The 22,467-nt window shown below is 30.5% G+C and overlaps 1 protein-coding gene across 33 annotated transcripts in view; it reads left to right on the top strand.

Annotated features, from left to right (window-relative positions):
- RIMS2 (regulating synaptic membrane exocytosis 2) overlaps window positions 1-22,467 on the top strand; it is a 597,279-nt gene that overhangs the window by 317,576 nt on the left and 257,236 nt on the right. For 29 of the 33 annotated variants that reach the window (XM_023517386.1, XM_023517366.1, XM_023517393.1 and 26 more), the window contains 6 exons: window positions 1,394-1,513; window positions 3,730-3,829; window positions 4,766-4,889; window positions 7,113-7,159; window positions 11,010-11,122; window positions 20,585-20,715. In XM_023517386.1, coding sequence (XP_023373154.1) covers window positions 1,394-1,513; window positions 3,730-3,829; window positions 4,766-4,889; window positions 7,113-7,159; window positions 11,010-11,122; window positions 20,585-20,715 — 635 coding nt within the window. Of the gene's footprint in view, window positions 1-1,393; window positions 1,514-3,729; window positions 3,830-4,765; window positions 4,890-7,112; window positions 7,160-11,009; window positions 11,123-17,075; window positions 17,124-20,584; window positions 20,716-22,467 lie in introns of all 33 variants that reach the window. The other 4 variants (XM_003782421.1, XM_023517411.1, XM_023517404.1 and 1 more) reach the window with 1 other exon arrangement.

Below are 22,467 nucleotides of genomic sequence, written 5' to 3'. Positions count from 1 at the left end.
CAAGGGTTAATGTAGCATTTCTTAAGGTGCAGAAAAGAAAAACAAAACAAAACAAACAAACCAAAAAAACCTCTTGCTTTCTTTGCTGTTTTTATTGTTGACAGCATACTAAAAAATAAGTAAATAAAACTAAAACCTAGGAACAAAGGAATGTTTTTATTGATGGTCGTGTGAGAGAACTTTGTAATGAACAAATAATGAACAAGTTTTTGGATTGGCTTATTTGATTGCTTGTGTATATTTTCCTTGGGATGAAAATTAAATTGTTAATAGTTTGAATCCCAGGCAAAAGGGAGATAATTGGGTCTGTTTGCACAGAAAAAGTTGTTTTTCTTTTTTCCCTTTCACTGTCATTTTGGTCTTTTATTTTATTGTCATAGCATCTTAATGTAGTATTAATTAGTATTAGAACCATTGCCATCTGCTTTTATAGTTATTATTTTTGCTTTTAGTATAGTGGGACTTTTGAAATCTCTTTACCATATAGATATTGACTGGAATTTGTCTTTTGCCTGCTAAATTTTGCATGAAAATATGCATGTTACTTCGAGAGAACTGTGGAACTACTATGATTACACAAATCATTGACTTTGCTATTTAGCATAGCATTCATAATATAATGGTGTCATTTATAAAGGCCTTTGTTTTACCTTGTGAAAGAAATAAACTACTAATATTTTCTAGGTTATTTAACAATAGATACCATTGAATTATCTCGCAAGAGTAATTTGGTAACTATATCAAAGTCCTGAAAGAAACAGGGAAGAACCTCCAAAAAGTGAAAAATGTAGTCTATCCTCATCTTTAAATAAAGCATTTTTCTCCCATGCAGAATCAATTGTAAAGTTATTAGGGCTTGTGTGCTTTTTATTATTTTAATCTAGAAATCTATTCCAGAAAGCTCCCATCATAAGTTTAAATTTCATGTTTTTATATGATTTGACCTTTTGATTTTTATTATAATACAGTATTTCAAAAATTTTAAAAGTGTTTGAAGATGAAATTTTCATTTTTTAATTATATTTAACTACCTAGTTTCAATCTTTTTTTCTGCCAGTGAGTTTTTAGTTAATCTTTAGCGTGTAGATAATTAAGAGTTGGCATAATGTTTTCAAGATTTCTCAGATTTTATAAAGGTATAGAACTTCCGTTTTCTGTTATAGAACTGTGAGAATTTGAAGTAATTGTATTTTGATAAAAAACTTGAGGTTATAAGATTGAGATTATAAGTATAGTATAGTAAGCCCCTTTGATCAGTGTTTTGGAGCAAAAACTGGTTTGTGTAATCATAACATTTCAGAATTCTGCAGTTTACAGAGATTATACAGAAATTATTTGACATAAAACAACCAACAAAAATGTTAATTTTATGTTTATTGATGCAATATGTCAGCATCCTGTGACCTGGCAGCCATCTAAAGATGGAGATCGTTTAATTGGTCGGATTTTATTAAATAAGCGTCTGAAAGATGGAAGTGTACCTCGAGACTCAGGAACAATGCTTGGTTTGAAGGTATGTAATAAAATGTATGAGATTTTGGCTTTATGCTCCTTTACAGATTTACCAGAAAAGCAAATAGTACAATAACTCTTTCTACCTATACCAGGTTAGTGGCTGTATTTTTACACTATTTAGATTTGCAAATATTTATACTTACTATCCAAAATTTATCTATTTTCTAGTATTATTTAAGAAGTTGCCATTATTTTACCATAGTAATCATATGCATAGTTTGTAAGATATTGAAAGTAACCTGATTAGGGTCAATTTGATTCTTAAATACAATGTTCAAACTCATTTTATCTATAGAGTTTGACCTTTAAAACTATGTCTATGTTTCTATTCTATTAAAATGCTAGTTTTATATAATTACTTAATATTCAACTTAGGAAATATGTGTATTATATAAGAATATAAATTTATATCAATGTAGTAAAATGTGTGTGTGCACATATATACACATGTTATCTTCAGAGAGAGAATTATGTTTGAATGTGGAAACTCAAAAATTATTATGTTAGGTATTAAATATAAATATTAATTTATGTTTACTATAAAATACCAGAAAATTATTTGATAAACACCAGATAGGGCTCTTGTTTGGTTAAACCAATTAAAAACTAAAATTGAAGAAGAGTACATTTTTTTAAGCTGCTACAGGTGTTGTCCTTTAGAGTATAGTAAGTAAGAGATACTAAGACATTTTGGGTAGGTGTACTTGAGCAACTAACAATTGAATGGTAACATATGGCTGGCACTCATCTGAGCATGTTACATCTATTTAGCACTCACAGCGAGAAATGGAGAAGTGCTGTGACTTGTCCAGGGTATTAACAAGATGGTAATGATGGTAGGATTTAAATCCATATCTGCCCATCTGGTGCTGTGGTGTTAATCTGTCATCCCAGTTACTCAGAATGCCTAGGCAAGTGGAAATCACTTGAGCCCGAGAGTTCAAGTTCAGCCTGGGCAATATAGCAAGATCCCATCTCTTAAAAAATGACAAATAAAATCCAGATCTGCCCAGTATATTGTTAGAAATATAATATAGAGTGTTATGGAGTCTTGCCTTGAATTCCACTTATAGCAAGAGCTATCTGACAGCAGGCAACAAAATTTTTCTTAGCCTCAGATTCTTTATCTGTTGAATGGGGCTAATTGAAGTATAGTTGCTCGATGTTAAATAAATCAATATACAAACATTTAATACGGTGCCAGACATAAAACAAGATTGCAGTAATAATAATTATGGTTAGTACAATTAATTATTATTATTAAAGTTAAAATGTGTTAAGCCAAGAAAGTTTTATAATACATAGAGATATGAGCCTATACAGTCTATATATTTATTTCACAAAATCAGACATAGGGCTAATTTGTTAATATTAACTGAATTGCATCTCAGTGTAATTCACTGTAACTATATGATAAATTCATAGAATAAATCAGTGATTTTTAAATTCATATTCTTTTTACTTAATGTAGAAGAGAGAAAACAATTCTTTTAGTTGGTAAAGTTAGTTACTATTGCTTACTTGATTTGCTGTAGAGTTGATCAGAATGAAAGCATTAATTTTGCAAAAGATCACTATCTTACAAGTATATATGTGACTCCACAGCATTATTCCTGATATTTTTTCTTTTCTGAAAAATATTTTTAATAGAAATGAAAAATAGAAAAATTGGGATACAAATGGTCTAAAGTTTGTATAACTCATGATAGGATTAGGTACATTTTATAATTTTCTGAAGGAAAATACATTATAAGTGTAAATTTTTATGTGCACAAAGAATTACTAACTAATGAGAATTTACTAGTGTATCATAATGGGAGTAAACAAAATAAGTACATTGTATTATAATATTTTAAATATATAACTAGAAATGTTATGTAACTATTCAGTACTTATAATAGTATAGTATTGGAAATGACAAAAGTAAGAATTCTATAATAAGGATAGAATTACAAATGATTATTTTTCTGAGGTATGGAACATTTTCAACATAAGAGTTAAAATGCAAAACATTTGAAATATGTAAAAAATAAAGAGCTCTTAAGTATACATATTCAGTTCCTAATAGCAACAATAATTTATTTAAGAAATGATCTTCAGTACATTAAATTACAATTTTAGAAGCTGCAAAATTGGTATAGTTTTTTTAACTTGAATCTTGAACTATGTTCATTTAATAATATGCCTGTTTTAATACTTTCCTCTTTTAAACAGGTTGTAGGAGGAAAGATGACTGAATCAGGTCGACTCTGTGCATTTATTACCAAAGTGAAAAAGGGAAGTTTAGCTGATACTGTAGGACATCTTAGGCCAGGTAGGTTTTTACCTTTCATTGTTACATTTAAACTTTATTAAACCTGAGAAGCTATAAAATAGTTGTCCTCATTTAGAAGTACTGTGATGGATCATAGTACTTTGATGAATCATCAAAGTACTTCTAAATGAGGACAACTATGTACTCCATGAGAATATTAATGTACACAGTTATGATTCACTAAAAAATTAAAAAAAAAAGAAGTACTTTGACCAGTAACAAAGAGGTCATCTAACTTAGATGTGAATCTTTGTTCTTTTAGAAAAAGTTAGAACATTATTTCTTGAGCCATAGTAGATAAAATAATTATTATATTTACTGATCTTATTTTTTTACTAATTGATGTTCTAATCTGTATCTAACATTAACCTATTGTACTTTCCATAAGCTATATTTTTCCTCTGAAAAAATTCCAACATAGTTTTGGAAACAAACTTCATGGATAAATGCATATTTTCTAGAATATGTCACCCCTTTTTCTCAAATGGTTAATACAAATGGAGAGATCTTTAAGTGTGTTGAAGAGATCCTATTACTGAGCTTTTTCACAAGAGAATTTAGACAATGGAGATCCTTTAAAGAAAACAAGGTGCCCAATTGCATATATATTGAGAAACATGGAGTAAGTGGTCATAAAATATACAAAGAGGCAACTGATTTTGACACTTGTCTGGAATGAGAATTTCTATTATGAAGTTATATAGAGATAACTTTTATGTAATGTTTTATCTTCTTACTATTGTACTTTGCAGTGAAATATTCTGTTTTTCTGACTATCAAATTTGGTGCCACCAGAGCTTTTCTCAGTATGTTTTTCATTCTCTTATGGTGATTTTATTCTATGGAGTTTGTTGAAGCTTAAGATTACTTTTGTTTTTACTGCATTTATAAGATTTATTTTCTTCCTACAATTAATATTACTGTCACACATGATAGGTGATGAAGTGTTAGAATGGAATGGAAGGCTGTTACAAGGAGCCACATTTGAGGAAGTATATAATATCATTTTGGAATCCAAACCTGAACCACAAGTGGAGCTTGTTGTTTCAAGGCCTATTGGGTAAGTTGATTTCATTATTTTTATGCATTTAAAATTGACTCCTATTAAATAGTTTATCATGTGCAATCCAAAATGTCTGCTTTATGAAAAGAAATTATTTTGTAGACAACACTTTTTCTCCTTCTCTACAAAATTACCTTATGAAAGTCATGACATCTCTTTATCTGATTACAGTAGAATATATATTTAATTATGAAAGAAGAAATAGTTAGGTGTTTATTGTTTTTATTGCTATAGCACCTTAGTAAGTACTAAGAGCATTGTGGTGGAGGGGTTTATAGTAATAGTTATTTTTAATATAAGTTGCATGAACTGTGGTCCTCTACATAGTAAAAATGACAATTAGCTATAGTCTACAAATTTTACATTTCTTTTTTCAAGATGGTGATTTCAACATAGGAAAGAACCAAAGGGCATACAATTCTCTATAGAATAGTTTAAGGAAAAACATAACATCTTTAAAGATAGGTGGGTAAACAGACTAAAAATAAGCAAACAACAAAGTACTATTGGGCTTTGTAACTTGTATTTATAATTTATAAGGCCTATTAGATTAAACATAATCCACATAGCAGTGGTTTTCAATCTTTTTTTTTTTTTTTTTTATCCCATGGCACACTTGAACCTATAGTTAAATTTTTGTGGCAGTTAAATTATGTTGATTAAAAAAATAGGAAATAGAATATACCTACTGTGCTTTGAACTTCTTTCAGTAATAATTTAATTAATGATCTTTAAAATTTTTTGCAGTATACCTAAAATTCTCTCATAGCACACCGGTGCACCATGTGGCACACCAGTTGAAAATCACTGTCATATAGATAGATATAAATCGACAGTTTCCAAAAGTTGGCAGTAAATATAATCCTTTTACCAAATTATGAGTTACTCATTAAATATCACAGTGGTAGCTACTTTATAGAGACTTACATTCTATGCCAATGTAAAAGATAACCCTATATGTAAATAAAAGCAACAGGTCAGGCATGGTGGCTCACACCTAAAATTCTAGTGCTTGAGGCCAGGAATTTGTGACCAGCCTGGGCAAGAGATACTTTATCTATAAAAAAGGCATAGGGGGACATGCCTGTAGTTCCAGCTATTTGAGAGACTGAGGCAGGAGATTCACTTGAGCTCAGCAATTTAGGGTTGCCTAGGTTGAGCTATGATGATGGCACTGCACTCTAACCTAGGTGACAGGGTGAGATTCTGTCTCAAAAAGGAAAAAAAACAAACAAAAGCAATAGAAAAATATATAAACTGACAGTGAATTATTAAATGACTATTTGGGGTAAGAGCATTCTAGGGTGGAGCCGTAGAAATTCTACAGGACCCCTATAGACATTCTTTTTTATTGTATAATAATAATGCCTACTTTTTCATTCATTCAGGAAATAATGAGGCTTTCTTATTTTCCTCTCTTTTTTTAAAAACGCTGGAGAAAATGACTTGGGTTGATAAATTAGTTTTATTGAAATGTTCCTTTCAAAGTACTCAGTCTGGCACATGAGATTGTATCCATTTTTTATTTTGTTTCCTTGTAGTTTTATACTTTGGTAAAACTATAGTGTACTAGCTTAGTGTGTTTATCAAATATGTATTTTTGGTACTAAAGGATCCTCAAATCATATTTTAAAAAATATTTTAAATAATTTGCAGTCTTTTATGTAATTTTGTGAATGACTTTTAACAATTAATATTAAAAAATGTATACTTATTTATGGTATAAATATGATTACAAGGTAAATTTGCAAGTCCTAATAAGAAATATATTTACCTTTTTTTGCCAATGATGTTATTTCATTTAAAAAGTTTCAGTCACAACACAAATATTTTAATTTTTGTCTTGGTGATATTTTATTTGCACTTCATTATTATTTAGAATGGCAGGTAAAGATACAGAGTAGAATAGAATTAAAATGCATCTGTAAAACTTACCTTGTTGAACATAAAATGTTATAATGGATAATTTATAGTGAGACACATAGAAAATAAAGTCTATGTTTTTATCAATCTGCTAAAATTCATGTGAATTTTAATTACTCTTAAATAATTGGAATTAGCCCAGGATGTTTTTCTTATCAATAAGTACTGCTGCTTCCATACACAGTTTTCTTTATTTAACACTGTTCTGTTATAATACAGGTTAATAAGAATTAAAAATAGCAGTGCATTAATTGTTCAAATAGTATCTTGTATTCTTTTCTTTTTCTATCATTTCAGAGATATACCTAGAATACCTGATAGCACACATGCACAACTGGAGTCCAGTAAGTTTCATTTATTCTAGAAGAAAATGGTATTAATAATGTCATTCAGTCATCAGAAGCTAAGTGAAGTATTTTATCTATTAATGTGCAATAAGAAATGTTAATCTTGTTAAGTATACAGTAACATAAAGATGCAAAGTTTAGCATTATTTCATGTCACTGTGAAAACAGTACAAAATTCTATATATATTTTTTTTTTTTTTTTTTTGGAGATAGAGTCTCAGTATGTCACCCTTCATAGAGTGTGATGGTGTCACAGCTCACAGCAACCTCAAACTCTTGGGTTTAAGCCAGTGGTTCTCAACTTCCTAATGCCACGACCCTTTAATACAGTTCCTCATGTTGTAGTAATCCCCAACCATAAAATTATTTTTGTTGCTACTTCATAACTATAATTCTGCTACTGTTATGAATCATAGTGTAAATATCTGATATGCAAGATGGTCTTAGGTGACCCCTTGCAAGGATTGTTCGACCCCCAAAGGGGTCGTGACCCACAGATTGAGAACTGCTGGAACTTTAAGCGATTCTCTTGCTACAGCCTCCCAAGTAGCTGGGACTACAGGCACCCGCCACAATGCCTGGCTATTTTTTGTTGTTGCAGTTGTCATTGTTTAGCTGGCCCAGGCCAGGTTTGAAGCAGCCAGCCTTGTTGTATGTGGCTAGTGCCCTACCCACTAAGCTATGGGCACAGCCCACAATTTTATAATATTTTAAAATTTTTTAACTACACCATCTTTTCTATGGGTTTTTATATAGTATTCTTAAATTATATTATAATAAACTGCACATAATTAAACTCTACAATTAGGTAAGTTTTGGAATGCCTGTGTACCATATATAATATGATTACAATAAAAAATTATGATCTTATCTATCACTTCCAAAGGTTTCATCCCCCAATCACTCCAATTAAAATATTTATTATTTTGTAATCTCACCATCAATAAGCAGGGGGAAATGCATGGAGCAAACTGGGAAATAATTACATTTATTCTAATTTATATTTTTGGTAAGTAGGATAACAGTTGTGATAGAACAATAGACCAATAAGTTTAAATGTCAAATATGTGAATGCTTTTTATTAATTGTTTTTGAGTACTATTTGAAATGTTAAACAATTGAATTTTTCCCAGTGAGCTAAGTTTCTTGATTGAAGAAATAGAGTAAGTGATACTGAGAGAAAGGAGGAGGAGGGCTGCATATTTCAACAAATGAAATATGTTGATTAGGATAGACCACGTTGAGAATGAAGAATTGGAGCAAAAATTTGAAAGATTGGCTAGCTGGGGGAAGATCTATCTAGGCATTGGATCCAGTCAGTGCAGTGTTTTCTAAGACAGGAAATCCTAAGGTGCATTTCAGGAAATGCAAAGAGACCAGTGTGGCTGAATGGAGTGATCAAGGGGGAGAATGGTAGGAATCAGGATAGAGGAATAATGGATAGTCAAATGGCATACGTTGTATAAGCCACTCCAAGGACTATGGCTTTTACTTTGAGGGAAGTTAGGAGCTTTATATGTTGGTTTTGAGATGATATTTAGTCTTAAAATCAGGCTACTATGTTGAAAATAAATACAGTCAAGGATAAAAGCAAAGAGACAAGTGAGAGTTTAATAATCTTGTGACAAGACAGTGGTGACTTAGATCATAGTGGTAGCAATGGAGGTGGTAAGATTCTCTATATGCCACAATAATTGAGAATATACTGTCAAAATAGATTTTTTGACTTTCATATTTGCAATTATAAGTATAAATTTCTTTAAATTTTTCACCACAGAAGTGAAATCTTTTTGGAATACCATTCTTCTATACTTTAAAGTATGGTCACATGATCTATTTGATTTAGTACCTTTGGCTACTTGCTAAATCATTTTATCCAAAATAGTATCATGATCACATAAAACCATAACACAATAAATTAATAATATAATTATTATTATAAAATTCTCTCATCATCATCATTCTCAATACTCCCATTTTATTTAATACTTGCGACTATGCTTGATGTTTCACCAGTGTTATCACACTTAATTCTTAAAGTAAGCCTATGGGGTACATAAAATTTGTATTCACCTTTATTATATCACTCAGATATAGTGTGAGCAGTGCAGAATCTTTTTGTCTTATTTTAGCTATTTAAGAAGTACCTAGGGCGGCGCCTGTGGCTTAAAGGAGTAGGGTGCCAGCCCCATATACTGGAGGTGGTGGATTTAAACCTGGCCATGACCAAAAACTGCAAAACAAAAGAAGCATGTAGGCTACAATTTTAAAATTGTTCCTGAAGAAATGGGGGTCCTTTCTCAAAACAGGTCCAATTTTTTATTTTTTAAACATCAAATAATCTGTTTCTCTAAAGCCCAGTCCTTTACCCTCTCTTTCTGCTTCCCCAATAAATTCCTTTCTTTTGTTTTTTTTGATTACCAGGTAGGTTTTATCATTGTCCCTTTATCTCTGTTATGTTCAAAGAATACATTCTGTTAAATGTCTTCTCATTACCTGAAGCTTAACAACCTTTAGAGTAAGAACACAGCTTATTTCTTAGTATAAAGGCATCATTCTTTCTACTTTCTAAATAATATAAAAGATACCACTATTGATTCTGATCCCACAACTTGTAGTTTCTCTTTCATTTTACACTATACTCTCTGTGGAGGTGAGCTTTATCTTCTTGTATCTCCAGTTAGACATAAAATTCTGCAGTTTAATTTCCAACACTCGCTTCTACCCCAGCATTTGCTCCCATTTATATTTCCAGTTACATGTTTATGTCTCCCCTTGGATATCTCAGATGTGTTGTAGGGTAACTGTGTTTCAGATTAAGTTACTATCCACTCATTCCCTTAAACGCACATCTTCCATAGTGTTCTAAATCCCAAAGAACATCAGTATTGTCCTATCCAGAGAACACCACAGACACACAGAGAACTTTCCTAATCCCCTGTTTAGTTATCAGGTTTGAAATCCTGTTTTCCCTTCTCTTTCCTTTATCTTTCACATCTAATTAGTTTCTGAGTCCTCATTTTCTTTTTCATGATATTGCCTGATTCCTTATTTCTATTCTATTTCCATAACCTTTACTATCAATACTATCATCTTATTCATTTCTGTTTGCTCTTAACTGTTTTCCATTCCTCTCCCTGTCAATCCACGTTTTAAGTAGTTGGTAAAATCATCTTCCTCAGATGCAATTTTTATCTTACTCATAAAGCTTACTGTGGATACAGTAGTGCATAGTCCAGAAGTCCTGGGACATTATTCACATAGTATCCTATTAGCTTTATTCCTATTCACTCTCTAACTTGTTCCTTTCCTTTTATAGAAATAAATTCATACATATAACTTCTGGGTACAATAGTTATGTTTTTACTGCTATTCTGTAGTGTCATTTTATGTAGTCTCTCACTTCTTTTTGACAATCTATTATATCCTTCTAGATATACTTTTTAAAAAATCACCTCCTGAAAACATTTAATATGTTGGACATTCTAGTTACCTATGTTAGAACTGCAAGTTCAGACTGTCTTTATATTGATTCATTGATTTGCGTTTTGGTTATTCCTCATTATTTCTATTTTTAAAAACAGAAAAAGTAGAGCTCTGAAGTAGATAGAGCTCTAACTTGCACAGAAAATGATTCACTGCTGGTCTTAAGAAAATCCCTTGTGTTTATGCACTTACACTTACAAAAATAATAACCCAAATATATTTGGAACATTGTGATTAATAGACTATATAATAACATTTTGTGGATATTTAAAAATAAATATATAAGAGATATATAATAACAGTTATTCAATAGTAAGAAAGAACCATTATTATCATTCTTTATGTATAATTATCGTTTCAGGTTCTAGCTCATTCGAATCTCAAAAAATGGATCGTCCTTCTATTTCTGTTACCTCTCCCATGAGTCCTGGCATGTTGAGGGATGTTCCACAGTTCTTATCAGGACAACTTTCAGTATGTAATCACTAAATTATTTTTTATTTCTGAAATATTAGTGTTTTTAAAATATGATGCTAGTTTTTTTTTTATAAACCAAGTTCTTTTAAAAGAACATAATTATCCTTTTACTATCAAGTTTCTTGTTCTTACTGATTTTAACTCATTGAAATTCAATTTAGATTATTTATTATACTGTTTTATTTATTAGCATTAGGTTTTCTGGAGTTTAATGAGTGATAGATTTTGTGAAGATATCTAAACTCTTTTTACCTTAGTAATTATCCAAAATTCAAAGTCATGAATTTCGCTCTATACCTTAAAATGACTATAAATTATCATAGATTTTTAAGAGAAATAAAATTTTTGTACTGTACAAAGATGGTACTTGAGATAAAAGCAAATATTTCTATATTCTTCACTGCTTTACAACCTTAAGGAAATTTGGCGGGAATTTCATAGTAATCGTTGAAATATTTATATTGCTATGACATATAGAGAGGTACTTGAGATTTCTTTGTCTACAGCAAAGCCAAATATAGGAAGATACATAATAGGATAGTGAACACAGCAAGTGGACTTCACATGAAGTGCTCCCTGATTTGAACATATTCTAATAAAACTTAGAAATCTAGTTATACATTTGACATTATATTCATATTAGAAGATCTTTACAAATTTAAGTCTTTACTTTTTATTTATTTGTTTAGTTTTTCTCTTATTAAACCATTTTAAAATATTAATATACTTAAATTTATTAAGTTATATTTTAGAAACATATAGTTTAATATTGCCAGTAATGCAAGTGATTACTAAACTTGAAGCTCTGTGAGTATTATAGAGCTATATAGGTTCTTAAATATAGACATTTAATTTTGGATGAAAATTTTACAGCTAAAGCAAAACTATCATTGGCTGATATTTTAAGAACCATAGAAATACTTTTTTGTTAAATTAATTATGAAAATTTTCCTTTTCTGTAGAGGGAAGGGTAATATTTTATTTTTTCTGAAATATATTCATTAATTAAAAGGAGATATAGGAAGTATATGCAAGATTGATATATGAAAATTATTGAAAAAGTCATTAGACCTGGAACTATTTACACCACAAAGGTGACAATAACAGGAAAGTTATGCAGAAAGATGAGATACTCTTAGGAGATTGTAAATGTCATACTGAAGTGTATTTCTGCCATTTATTATTTTCTTTTTCTTTCTCTTTCATAAACAGAATGAACTTTTTCATTGGAAGACAATGATCTTTTATCTATTCTCCACAATAAGTAGCATCGTTCTACTTAGTTTCTTAGATATATTGACAGCACATATGCTGTTATTTATAGTTACAAATGTGTATGTATTTTCTTCTATCACCTTAGAAAACACTTGTAAATGTTAGCTGTTATTTTTTATTATGGCTCCATTTCAATAACTTATCTTTAAGTGAGGCTCTAGGATCTGGACAATGCCAGTACATAATTAAATTTGTGTGTGTGTGTGTGTGTATAGTTGGCTTGAGTTGGTGGAGAAGGGATCAGAATTTAATTTCCATAATAAGTTGAGGACCACTTTGTTACCTCACTTGAATTCCAAGGTCCTATTACAAATTGGACTAGGAGGGCTGGGTGAGGAACATAGTTCGGGGATGGATAAATCTCAAATTCAACTATTTTTCCTCATGGTTCAAAATTAATATGGTAGGGAATTTAAACTTAAATATTGGGGGAAATATAAACTTAAAAGATCAACTTCTAAACATCTGTATAATGATGTAAAGTTACAGTCTTTAGATTTATAAATAATGTTGCTTTGAAATTTATTTAATTATAATTTTAAATCTGTACCATTTTCTCATTTAATATATTCCACTATGATATTGGTAGTAAAACTTTTAGCTGCCTAGGTCTTAAAATTATACACACAGACACACACACACCCCCCACAACCACATATATAAAAGGCAATGGTTATAAATATAGTATATGTTATTGTGGGGAAATATGAAAAGTACAGAAAAGTAAATATAAAATAAAAATCATCTACATTCAGACACTAAAATATAATCATTTGCATATAAAGTTTAAATAACACTGGGAAAAATCTGTCCATACTATTTTGAATCCTGCTTTTTCACTTCATAATATTGTGAACTTTTTCCTGTCTTTAAATTCCTCTTATAATCATTTTAATACCTATTTAATACTTCATTTTAACTTAAATTATAGGATATCTTGCTTGTTTCTAATTTATATTACAAATAATGATGCCATGGAAATCCTTGAATATAAACCTTGAGAGTGTGTGTGTGTGTGTGTGTGTGTGTGTATTTTGTTGTTGTTGTTGTTGTTGCAGTTTTTGGCCGGGGCTGGGTTTGAACCCACCACCTCCGCCATATGGGGCTGGCGCCCTACTCTTTGAGCCACAGGCACTGCCCTAAACCTTGAGTATTTTTGTTAGGACAAAATTATTTTGTTAGGATAATTTTTGAGAACTAAAATTACAATATGAAGCAAAAAATGAAATAGTAAGTCTGTTGAAAAATTGCAGATTTTTTGTCCAAAAATATTTTTATTGAATTAAATTTCAATCATCTATTTTAGAAATGTGTGCTAAGTAAGATCTGACCTCATGTCAAGCATAGTGCTAGTCACAAAGTCTACAAGTAAACATGGTAGAATGGTTTTTCCTTCATGAATAAAATTTGTTAATTTTATTCTCATTCTTTGCATCCAGGGAAGTATCAGATGCTCTCCTGAACACAATATTTTCTGTTATCTTTAAACCTATCTGAAGCAGCCTGGGGATAATTTTTGTTTGCTCTAAAGGTGTTGAGGTTGGAAAAATAAATGTTTACATGTATCACTCTTTGGGAAACACCATAGGAAGTCATAAGGCAACATTATAATTCCTCTTTCCTCCTATTAAACCTTTGGGCATTTTTGCTTTTGGTGAGATTTTACTTGGACTTATACCTCACTGACAAAATCATGAGACTACTAAAATGCCTGAGAACAAAGATAATTTGTATAGTAACTGAGCTGATCTCTCTTATATTTTACGTCACTACATGGACTGGCATTTTCTCAAATAGAAAATATACATTATAATGCACATTTGTTGTTTCATTTTCATACTCAAGGGTGGTGATTATTTAAAAAATGTATGTAATTTATTTTCCCTCCATGCCTAAATTGTGCTTCTCTTTATTATTCTAGGGCATAACCATGAAAGTGCCATTACTTTATTTGATGAGAAAATCAGCATGGACTCAGGGTTATGCCCCCTGGACTGTATGTTAGCCTTTTGAGTGACAACACTTCCTTATTTTGATTCTATTTTTTATATGTTCTTTTAGTATTTAGCAGTATCTTCCTTCAGACAATTGCTGTTGTAATTATTATTATTCTAGAATTAACTTACAGTCTTTGGCTAGTTGATTTGATAGAGGGCTAAAATAAAACATAGTTTTCAATTCTTTTAAAAGTGAAAAGAGGCTCAGCATTCTTTCTGTAAGAATGCACTATATGACTGATTCTCTTGCAAATCATATTTTATTTCACTTTGGGGTCTGTGTTTGATTGATAGTTGCAATATTTTTCTAAGTCACTTTGTTTTAATATTTTTCTGACTCCATTTTAAGTATAAGTTTTATTTGCCCTTTTTAAATGATTAAGTAACTTAAGAATAAACATGTCTCCTTTTTATCTCCTTATAAACTCTATAGTCTTTAAAAACTTTCTGTGAATGAAAGAGCTCTTATCTTTTACTCTTTGTTGTCATAACTGTGTTATTCTGGAAGCATTGCATTGCATTGAATATCCTAAAGGTAGTAATGCAGTAAATAGTAGGAAGTGACTTTAAAAATGCAAAAGAAATTTCAGTGTACAAATTTAAATTTTTCATTTGTATGAAACAGAATTGTTAGACATTTTCATGAATTACAAATTACAATGAGGGACATAGTACTTTAACATTTATATTTGTAATATCCATGGAGACATAGTATCCATAGAAACAGAAAGAAGCTTAGTGATTGAAGATAGCAAGATAGAGGAATAGGGAGTAATTTTTATGTACAGGGTGTCCGTTTTTCTGGGCTGATGAGTTTTGAAGTTAGAGGAAGGTGGTGATTCCATAGCATTGTTAATGCATTAATTGCCACTGAATTGTATGCGGTTAAATGGCTAATGGCATTTTTCATGATTTTTATCTCAAATTTTTAAAAAGCTACCAAAAATATGTTTCCAATAGCCCTTTAAAAAGTATAAACTTACAGGTGAAGATTCTGTGTAAATTATCATAGGTTTTAGAAGTTTGATTTCAGAAATTTGTGAGTTGCTTAAGGTCATTTTAGAACATGGAAAAAGTGTTTGATTCAAAAAATTAATTTATTTCAAAATACTATTTCTTTTAGGGTAAATCTTTCATTATTTGAGGCAATATTTGCTTATAAAAATATTGTGTTATCTTGATATTTTTGTTCTAGGACAGATCAAGTAGGAGAAGAGGGGAAATAAAATCTGTTTCTAAAGTACTTTGTTAGTCCTTTTCTTCAGGATACTAGTTTAATCTCTATGAATTTCATGCATTCTCTCCCGCATTTGCTAATGAATTATCCATATAGAGTCACGCAGACAGACATCAGTAACATATTGATAACACATCTGAACATTTTTCTTCCTTAGGGCATGTGTCCATACCCAAAGGAAGATAGAAGACATTAGGTTGAGAGACAGAGAGAGAGAGAGACAGAGAGAGAGAAAGGGAGATCTCATGACTGAATGAGTTTGCTTTCCTTTGGATTTTAGAATTTGTGTCTTATAGTGTCTGTCCAATGATAGTTGAGTTGTGCAACAGTTCTCCTAGTATGTGGCATCTCTTTCCATATAGCAATGGAAAAGACAGAAGCCTTAAACTATTTATAACTTCAAAGTAGACAAGAGAAACATCTATAAGAAATGTAAGGAATGGGGTGGAATATTGGTGAGAGAAGCAGAATTAAATCCTTTTAAATCCATTCCCAAATCCATAGGCATGCATCTAATTTTGTTCCTGATTTAACTACTGGAATACTTGAGTAAAGGTACAACATTCTAATTATTGTGGTGTATTTTGAAAACTGTTTCAAAATGAACACAAAAAACGTTAGAATAGACAAGAAATTTGATTTTATTCTGAGAACTTGAAATAGAGTGGTTTAATCAGAATCGGGCTCTATTTTCTGCTTTCACACTATTTAGCTTTTCATTTGAGTACAGCAAGGGCGGATATAGCCCTTTTTATATTTCCTCATCTACAAGTCGAGGATAAAATCAAGTACCTTCTAGGGTTGATGAGAATACCATGAGACAATAAGCTTGCATAAAATGTTGGTAAAGGCTTGAAAATATAAGAACTGTTTAAGCAAAGAGAAGTGATATGTTGTTATTAATGTGATTAGCAATAAACAGTGTTATCTCAAGTGGTACATAATAAATGTCTGCAGATTGTGTTTCAATATTAGGACGTGGTTTAGATTCTTTAGGCATCAATTACTTCTACAGATGGCTTTTCACTAATAACTCTATAACTCTAGTTTTCTTCTAACTTCTTTTTGGACTATGATTTTTTTCTATGTAGTATGTTTAAGGGCAAAATCTGAAATTTCTTGGTTCTCAAACTGTGCTTACAACCATTCTTTCAGAATATACGAGTTTAAATATGTTATTTTATATACATTCTAATTCCTGTTATGTTGACTACATTTTGAAACTCTGATTAAACAAATGTTAGTATTTTGTATAGTTTTTATATATTTTAGCATTGGGCAATATTAATTTATTCATTATATTGAATCACTTAATTTAGATATCATGGAAAATTGTATTTAAGGGGTAGTTGTGTTTGTTTTTACTTTGGGTCTTTTAGTTCCAGCGTGTTGTCCTTTTTGGTTTTGTTTTATTGCTTTTTTCTTTAATTTTGCTTACCAGAACCAAAGCCTTAGTAGAAGAACAACGCCTTTTGTTCCTAGGGTTCAGGTAAAGGCCTTGTCTGCCTGATAGAATCTAAAGTTGTGTTTTAACCCTTATTTGTATGTTTTTGGAAAATGCATAGTAGGAAAACATTTTTTGGTATGTTTCTCCAAACCATATTATTGACTTCCAAACCATTTATGAGCCAGCTTGTAAAATTCTGCATGGGGATTAGAATACTGAATACAAATTTAAAGAGACAATTTTTGTTACTGATTTTATGTGATAAACTAAATGCTAAATAAAACTGATAGGTTTCAAAGTGGCATTTAATTAAGATTTAATGTAGATTCCACTTATATATGTAACATTTACAGATTTTACACTGTTTTATATTTTCCTTTATTACATTAAGGTTGCTGTCTCTTTAAATCATTCATTATGTCACTCAACATCTACATTCTCTGGCATTTTCCAAGCAATAACTCCTTGAGGAGATTGGCAAATCAATTTGTACCTTTTTTAAAATTGAATTTTATATTTATTACGTATAAGTTTCAATTTTTGGAAAGTTTATTACTTAGAAAGTATATTATTATAAAATTATAATCCAGATAAAATGTATTGAATTTATTTTGTTTATATTTAATCATGGTAATTTCATTTAATTTTATTGCAATGCTTGGGTACAAGTTGTTTGCTTCTTTTCATTAGGAAATCCTTATACAGTAAAGTAATGTCAATAGAGGTTTTCAAAATAGTAGTAGTATGCTTTCCTTGCTTTGCTGCATGTTTTTTAAAAAATTGTTGGTTTATTTTGTTTGAATTTTAAAAATTAAATTTCCTATAGTTAATATTGTACTATGTAAAATATATTTACTTGTGCTACTCAGATTCTTAACAATATTAAAAATGGCTACATGTTGAAGTTGAAATGGTAATTACATTAAAATAATTAAAATGACACCAATGTTTTTATTAATGAAATTTGAGGTAGAACAAGAAATATGTTAGGACCAGAATTGTGAAGAAACATTTGTTGTATTTTTGTGGAATCAACAGGTGTATTTTAGCCATTTATTTAAGAAGCACAGATAAGAAATTTAGTAATGTGATAATATAATCTAGCTATAAAATGATTCTGTTTTGATGACATGAACTGGATATCTATTAAAAACTTCAATGCAAATATTGTAATATATATTAAAATTTATAATATAAATGAGAATAAAATAAACAAAAATTAGGGCTATTAATCATACACTTAGTTTAAGGCAGCTATCAAAAAATCTAATTTTTGATCAAATTGGTAAAATTAAAATGTGCTTGCTACCTATTACAATCATTTTAATATCTGTATATTTTAAGTATAATAAAGTAAACTATAATATATTATTATAAAAAAGCCATATGTTATTATCTATTTGTATGAGAAATGGATAATATTATACTAGTGAGCTTTTTTTGTTTTCCGTGGCATAGGTAAATACAAAAAGTCTTTATCAGACTCTTGAAATATATATATCTCAAATAGTTCTAGTGATTTTAAAGGAGCAAAAATATTTGAGATGTGGAGATGGGAACAAGTGCTTAGTCTCAACTCCTCAAAAAAATTTCCAAAAAGGTCAATAATTTCCTCCAATAATTTTAAGCTTAGTCTCATAGAAATTATTATTTCTTAATTATAAAGTTTATTATTAGTCTTGTAAAATCATTTTCTCTTTGAGGTGCCTAATATTCATGTCAGAATTCTCAGAGAAAGATTTTTAGTGCTTTAGAAAAAAATACAGCCATAAACACTTTTTTACTAGTGAAAAGAAAGGGTAGCATAAAAACTAATCTGGCTGTGGTCACACATTATATAGGTACCATGACGCTGTCTATAACATCTCTTTCATCTCATATGCAATTAGACACTCTGCATTTCTTTATTTGCTTTCCCCTCATGCCTTTTGCCAGAAGAATATTTAGTCTCTTATTCCTCCTTATCTTTTTCTGTATGTATGTTCTAATATGGTTAGGCAAGTAAATGTTTGAACTTTTTCCTTTCAAATATTGAACACTTTTTTTCTTTAGGTTGTTGATCTCTTAATCTAAGGCAGTGGTTCTCAAATTTTAATGCTCATGAGGATCACCTGGAGGACTTGTTAAAAATCCAAATTCCAGGGCCCCATTCTGATTCTGTAGGTGAGAGGTGGGCCCCTGGAGTTTGTAACTTTTTAGTAAATAATCCAGGGAATACTGACATAGGAGGTTTGTTAACTATAGAGAAACAATTGTGTAGGATATATTATTGTACTTAGCTGATCTGTTAGAAAAAGTTATACAATAGCAAGGTAATACCTGCATCAAACATAAAGACTTAACACAATATGTAGATTAGTGATAAATTTTAAAATTTGGATATTTCTTACTTATTCCCGTAAGAGGGCTACCCATTCATCCAAGAAACAATAGGATAAAAATAATTTTATATATTCTTTTGGACTGTTAGTCGTCCCCTTCTGACACAAAAGTTGCTTAGGTCTCTCATTCTCTAAGACGTGAAATGAGAGATTCTATAAGGCCATATTGGAATTGGAACTGAACTGCCAGTGTTTTATATATAACCAGAATTGATTTTTACCTGTTGTTCTCAAGTTCTAAATTTCTGATTCCATTTCAGTTTCAAGATAGTGGACAGAGATGTACAGAATTTTGAACCAAGATGTGGATCAGAGCTATAGTTATCATAGACCCTGACATAGAATCAGATAGTGAGGGATGAGGGTGTGAGGTGTGTGTGGGAGGTGGTAAGAGTTAGATCAAATGACTTCAGAAGCTGGATGTGAAGTTCCAATCTCTAATTATGGCTCAGGGAAATTATTCGCATTTTCTTATCTCAAATAATAAAATGTACTTTTATTATTCTAAGGATGTGATATATTTGCTTCATAAAATAAAAGGAAATTTTAGGTCTGAATACGAAATTTAAAAACATGAAGTTATTAAAGTTTTAAGTAAAAACTCAGGCAATCTGTTAACTAGAGCTACTAGTGAGTAGCCACTAGTAAGCTTGTTTATAATCTTGGAAGTGTTTCTTTGCTATAGAATAACATAAAACATTTATTTGAAAATTCCCTATGAATGTCACATAAACAAGTTACTATCCACTCAATTTATTTTGAACACTTATTCTGAAGTCAGTATTGTAGGAGAACCAAAATGAACTACAGTGATTCTTGCATAAGGAAAGATTCAGAGCCATCCTTGTGTATAAAGTCCCTTAATTTTGATAATGTAATTATTATATGCATGTTTATAAGCAATCACATTGAATAAAAAGACCAAGTGATTTATCATAGAAACTGAAATATCTAACTCAATTTTTATTCATTGAAGTTATTATAGTATATCCTTTTATTTTAACTAACCACAATTTACTAAGTAAAATTTATATACTGTACTAATATTAGTGTAAGCGAATGGGGTGGATTTGAAATGTAAACAATATGTTTGGATGTTAAATGTTTCTTTTTGTTTTTCAGATAAAACTGTGGTTTGACAAGGTTGGTCACCAATTAATAGTTACAATTTTGGGAGCAAAGGATCTCCCTTCCAGGGAAGATGGGAGGCCAAGGAATCCTTATGTTAAAATTTACTTTCTTCCAGACAGAAGGTAGGGATATAAAACAAAAGTAAATGTTCTTGAAAATAAGTGGGAAAATAATAACAATGAATATTTCAATTTCCTATTTCATTTATTTTTCTGTACCATATCAGTCAGATACTTGTGAAGTATAAAATAATGATTCTTAGAAATCAAAGTAGTGATAGTAAATATTTAAGATTATTTTAAAGTTTATGTTAAATATTTATTGCATACATTATGGCATATCTTAGGCATGTATGGATTGTTTCTTAAATATGTTTTCATTTATCAAAATTAAAAGTTATGCTATTTAAAATCAATATTTGAACACAAACTACAGAGTCTAAAAGCTATGTAAATGGTATGAAGAATTACTCAGCATATTTCTCTACATTTTCTACCTTCTCTTACCAAGATAATATTTCTCTCTCTTCTATAAAAGTAACAAGTGTGCTTTGTGTTTCATCACCCCATATCATCAATAAACTTTACCAGAACCAGCTTCTCCAAGCATTTTTGTTTTGTGTATATTCTAATTCACACAAATGTTATTGTTCTACTCTGATTTAAATAGAGGTATTAAGATAAGAGAAACAGTCTCTCAAAAAAAATCTAAGCATATAAAAAATAAACAAGACTATTCCATAGGCATCATGAAAAAAGGAAGAAAGTAACAGCACCAATTACTGTTTCCCCTATTGTCTACATATATCCCTGTCTCCCAAAGCATGGTGCTCTCATGCTCTAAGTGTGTGTGGTCGTTTTTTCTTGGGTTGGAAGTGTTAGGGCACAGTTATGATAGTTTTTTTTTTTTTGGAGACAGCGTCTCATTCAGTTGCCCTGGGGTTGAATTCCATAGCGTCATAGCGCACAGCAACCTCAAACTCAAGTGATTCTCTTGCCTTATCCTCCCATGTTGCTGGAACTACACGTGCCCTCCACAATGCCTGGCTTTTTTTTATAGATGGGGTCTTGCTCTTGCGCAGGCTGGTCTCAAACTCCTGGACTCAAGCAATCCGCCCACCTCAACTTCCCAGAGTGCTGGGATTACAGGTTTGAGCCACTGCGCCCAGCCACAGTTGTGATCTTAAACATGTTTACAAACTTTTGGGCCCTCAGTTACTTAGTTACTTATCCTTAGTTCACGTAGAAAGTCATCAAGGTTGGGTTAGGTGCCAAAGTAAAATCTGAACAAACATCTCAGCAAAGGAAAGGACAAAAGAAAGGTTGCAAACAGTTAACAAAAGGTTTACATTTTTATTTATTAATATATATTTTGAAGTGAGAGTTGTATATCCAGTTCCTCAGAATATGTCAAGATTCCACAACATCTGAAGTTAATGGAAACTGCTATGTATTTTTGTCTTATAAAGCTTACTTGAAGAAAGTTGTTCTCTAACAATTTAGGTTGGCTTTTGGAGAGAAATACATGTTAAACTGTAAGGGATAGAATGGACATCCATAATCATCTATGTTCTTGTACATAAACATGACTTAAGGTTCTACTTAAACCTTTGAAGAGAAACACTTATTTTGTAGGTGATGAAAATATTGGAAATTGCATAATTTCTGTCTTGACTATTTTTGTTCAGTTTTATTTTTACGTAACCCCTCTCCTTGGGTTTTTGAGCAGATAGAGCTAAAATGGGAGGGAGAATCTCCTTACAAATCCTTTATATTCTAGATGCAGTTCATTTTTTCTTTTTTCAACACCAAAGAATTAAAGAGCATCTTAATATTTTCTTCTTAGATTATTTTTCTTTTCTTTTTTTTTTTTTT

The sequence above is a fragment of the Otolemur garnettii genome, unplaced genomic scaffold (genome assembly GCF_000181295.1).
Source record: "Otolemur garnettii isolate 467f Iridium unplaced genomic scaffold, OtoGar3 scaffold00004, whole genome shotgun sequence".
Taxonomy (NCBI): Eukaryota; Metazoa; Chordata; class Mammalia; order Primates; family Galagidae; genus Otolemur; species Otolemur garnettii.
The sequence above is the reverse complement of the archived record's forward strand: the minus strand, read 5'-3'. Positions and strand labels throughout refer to the sequence as shown.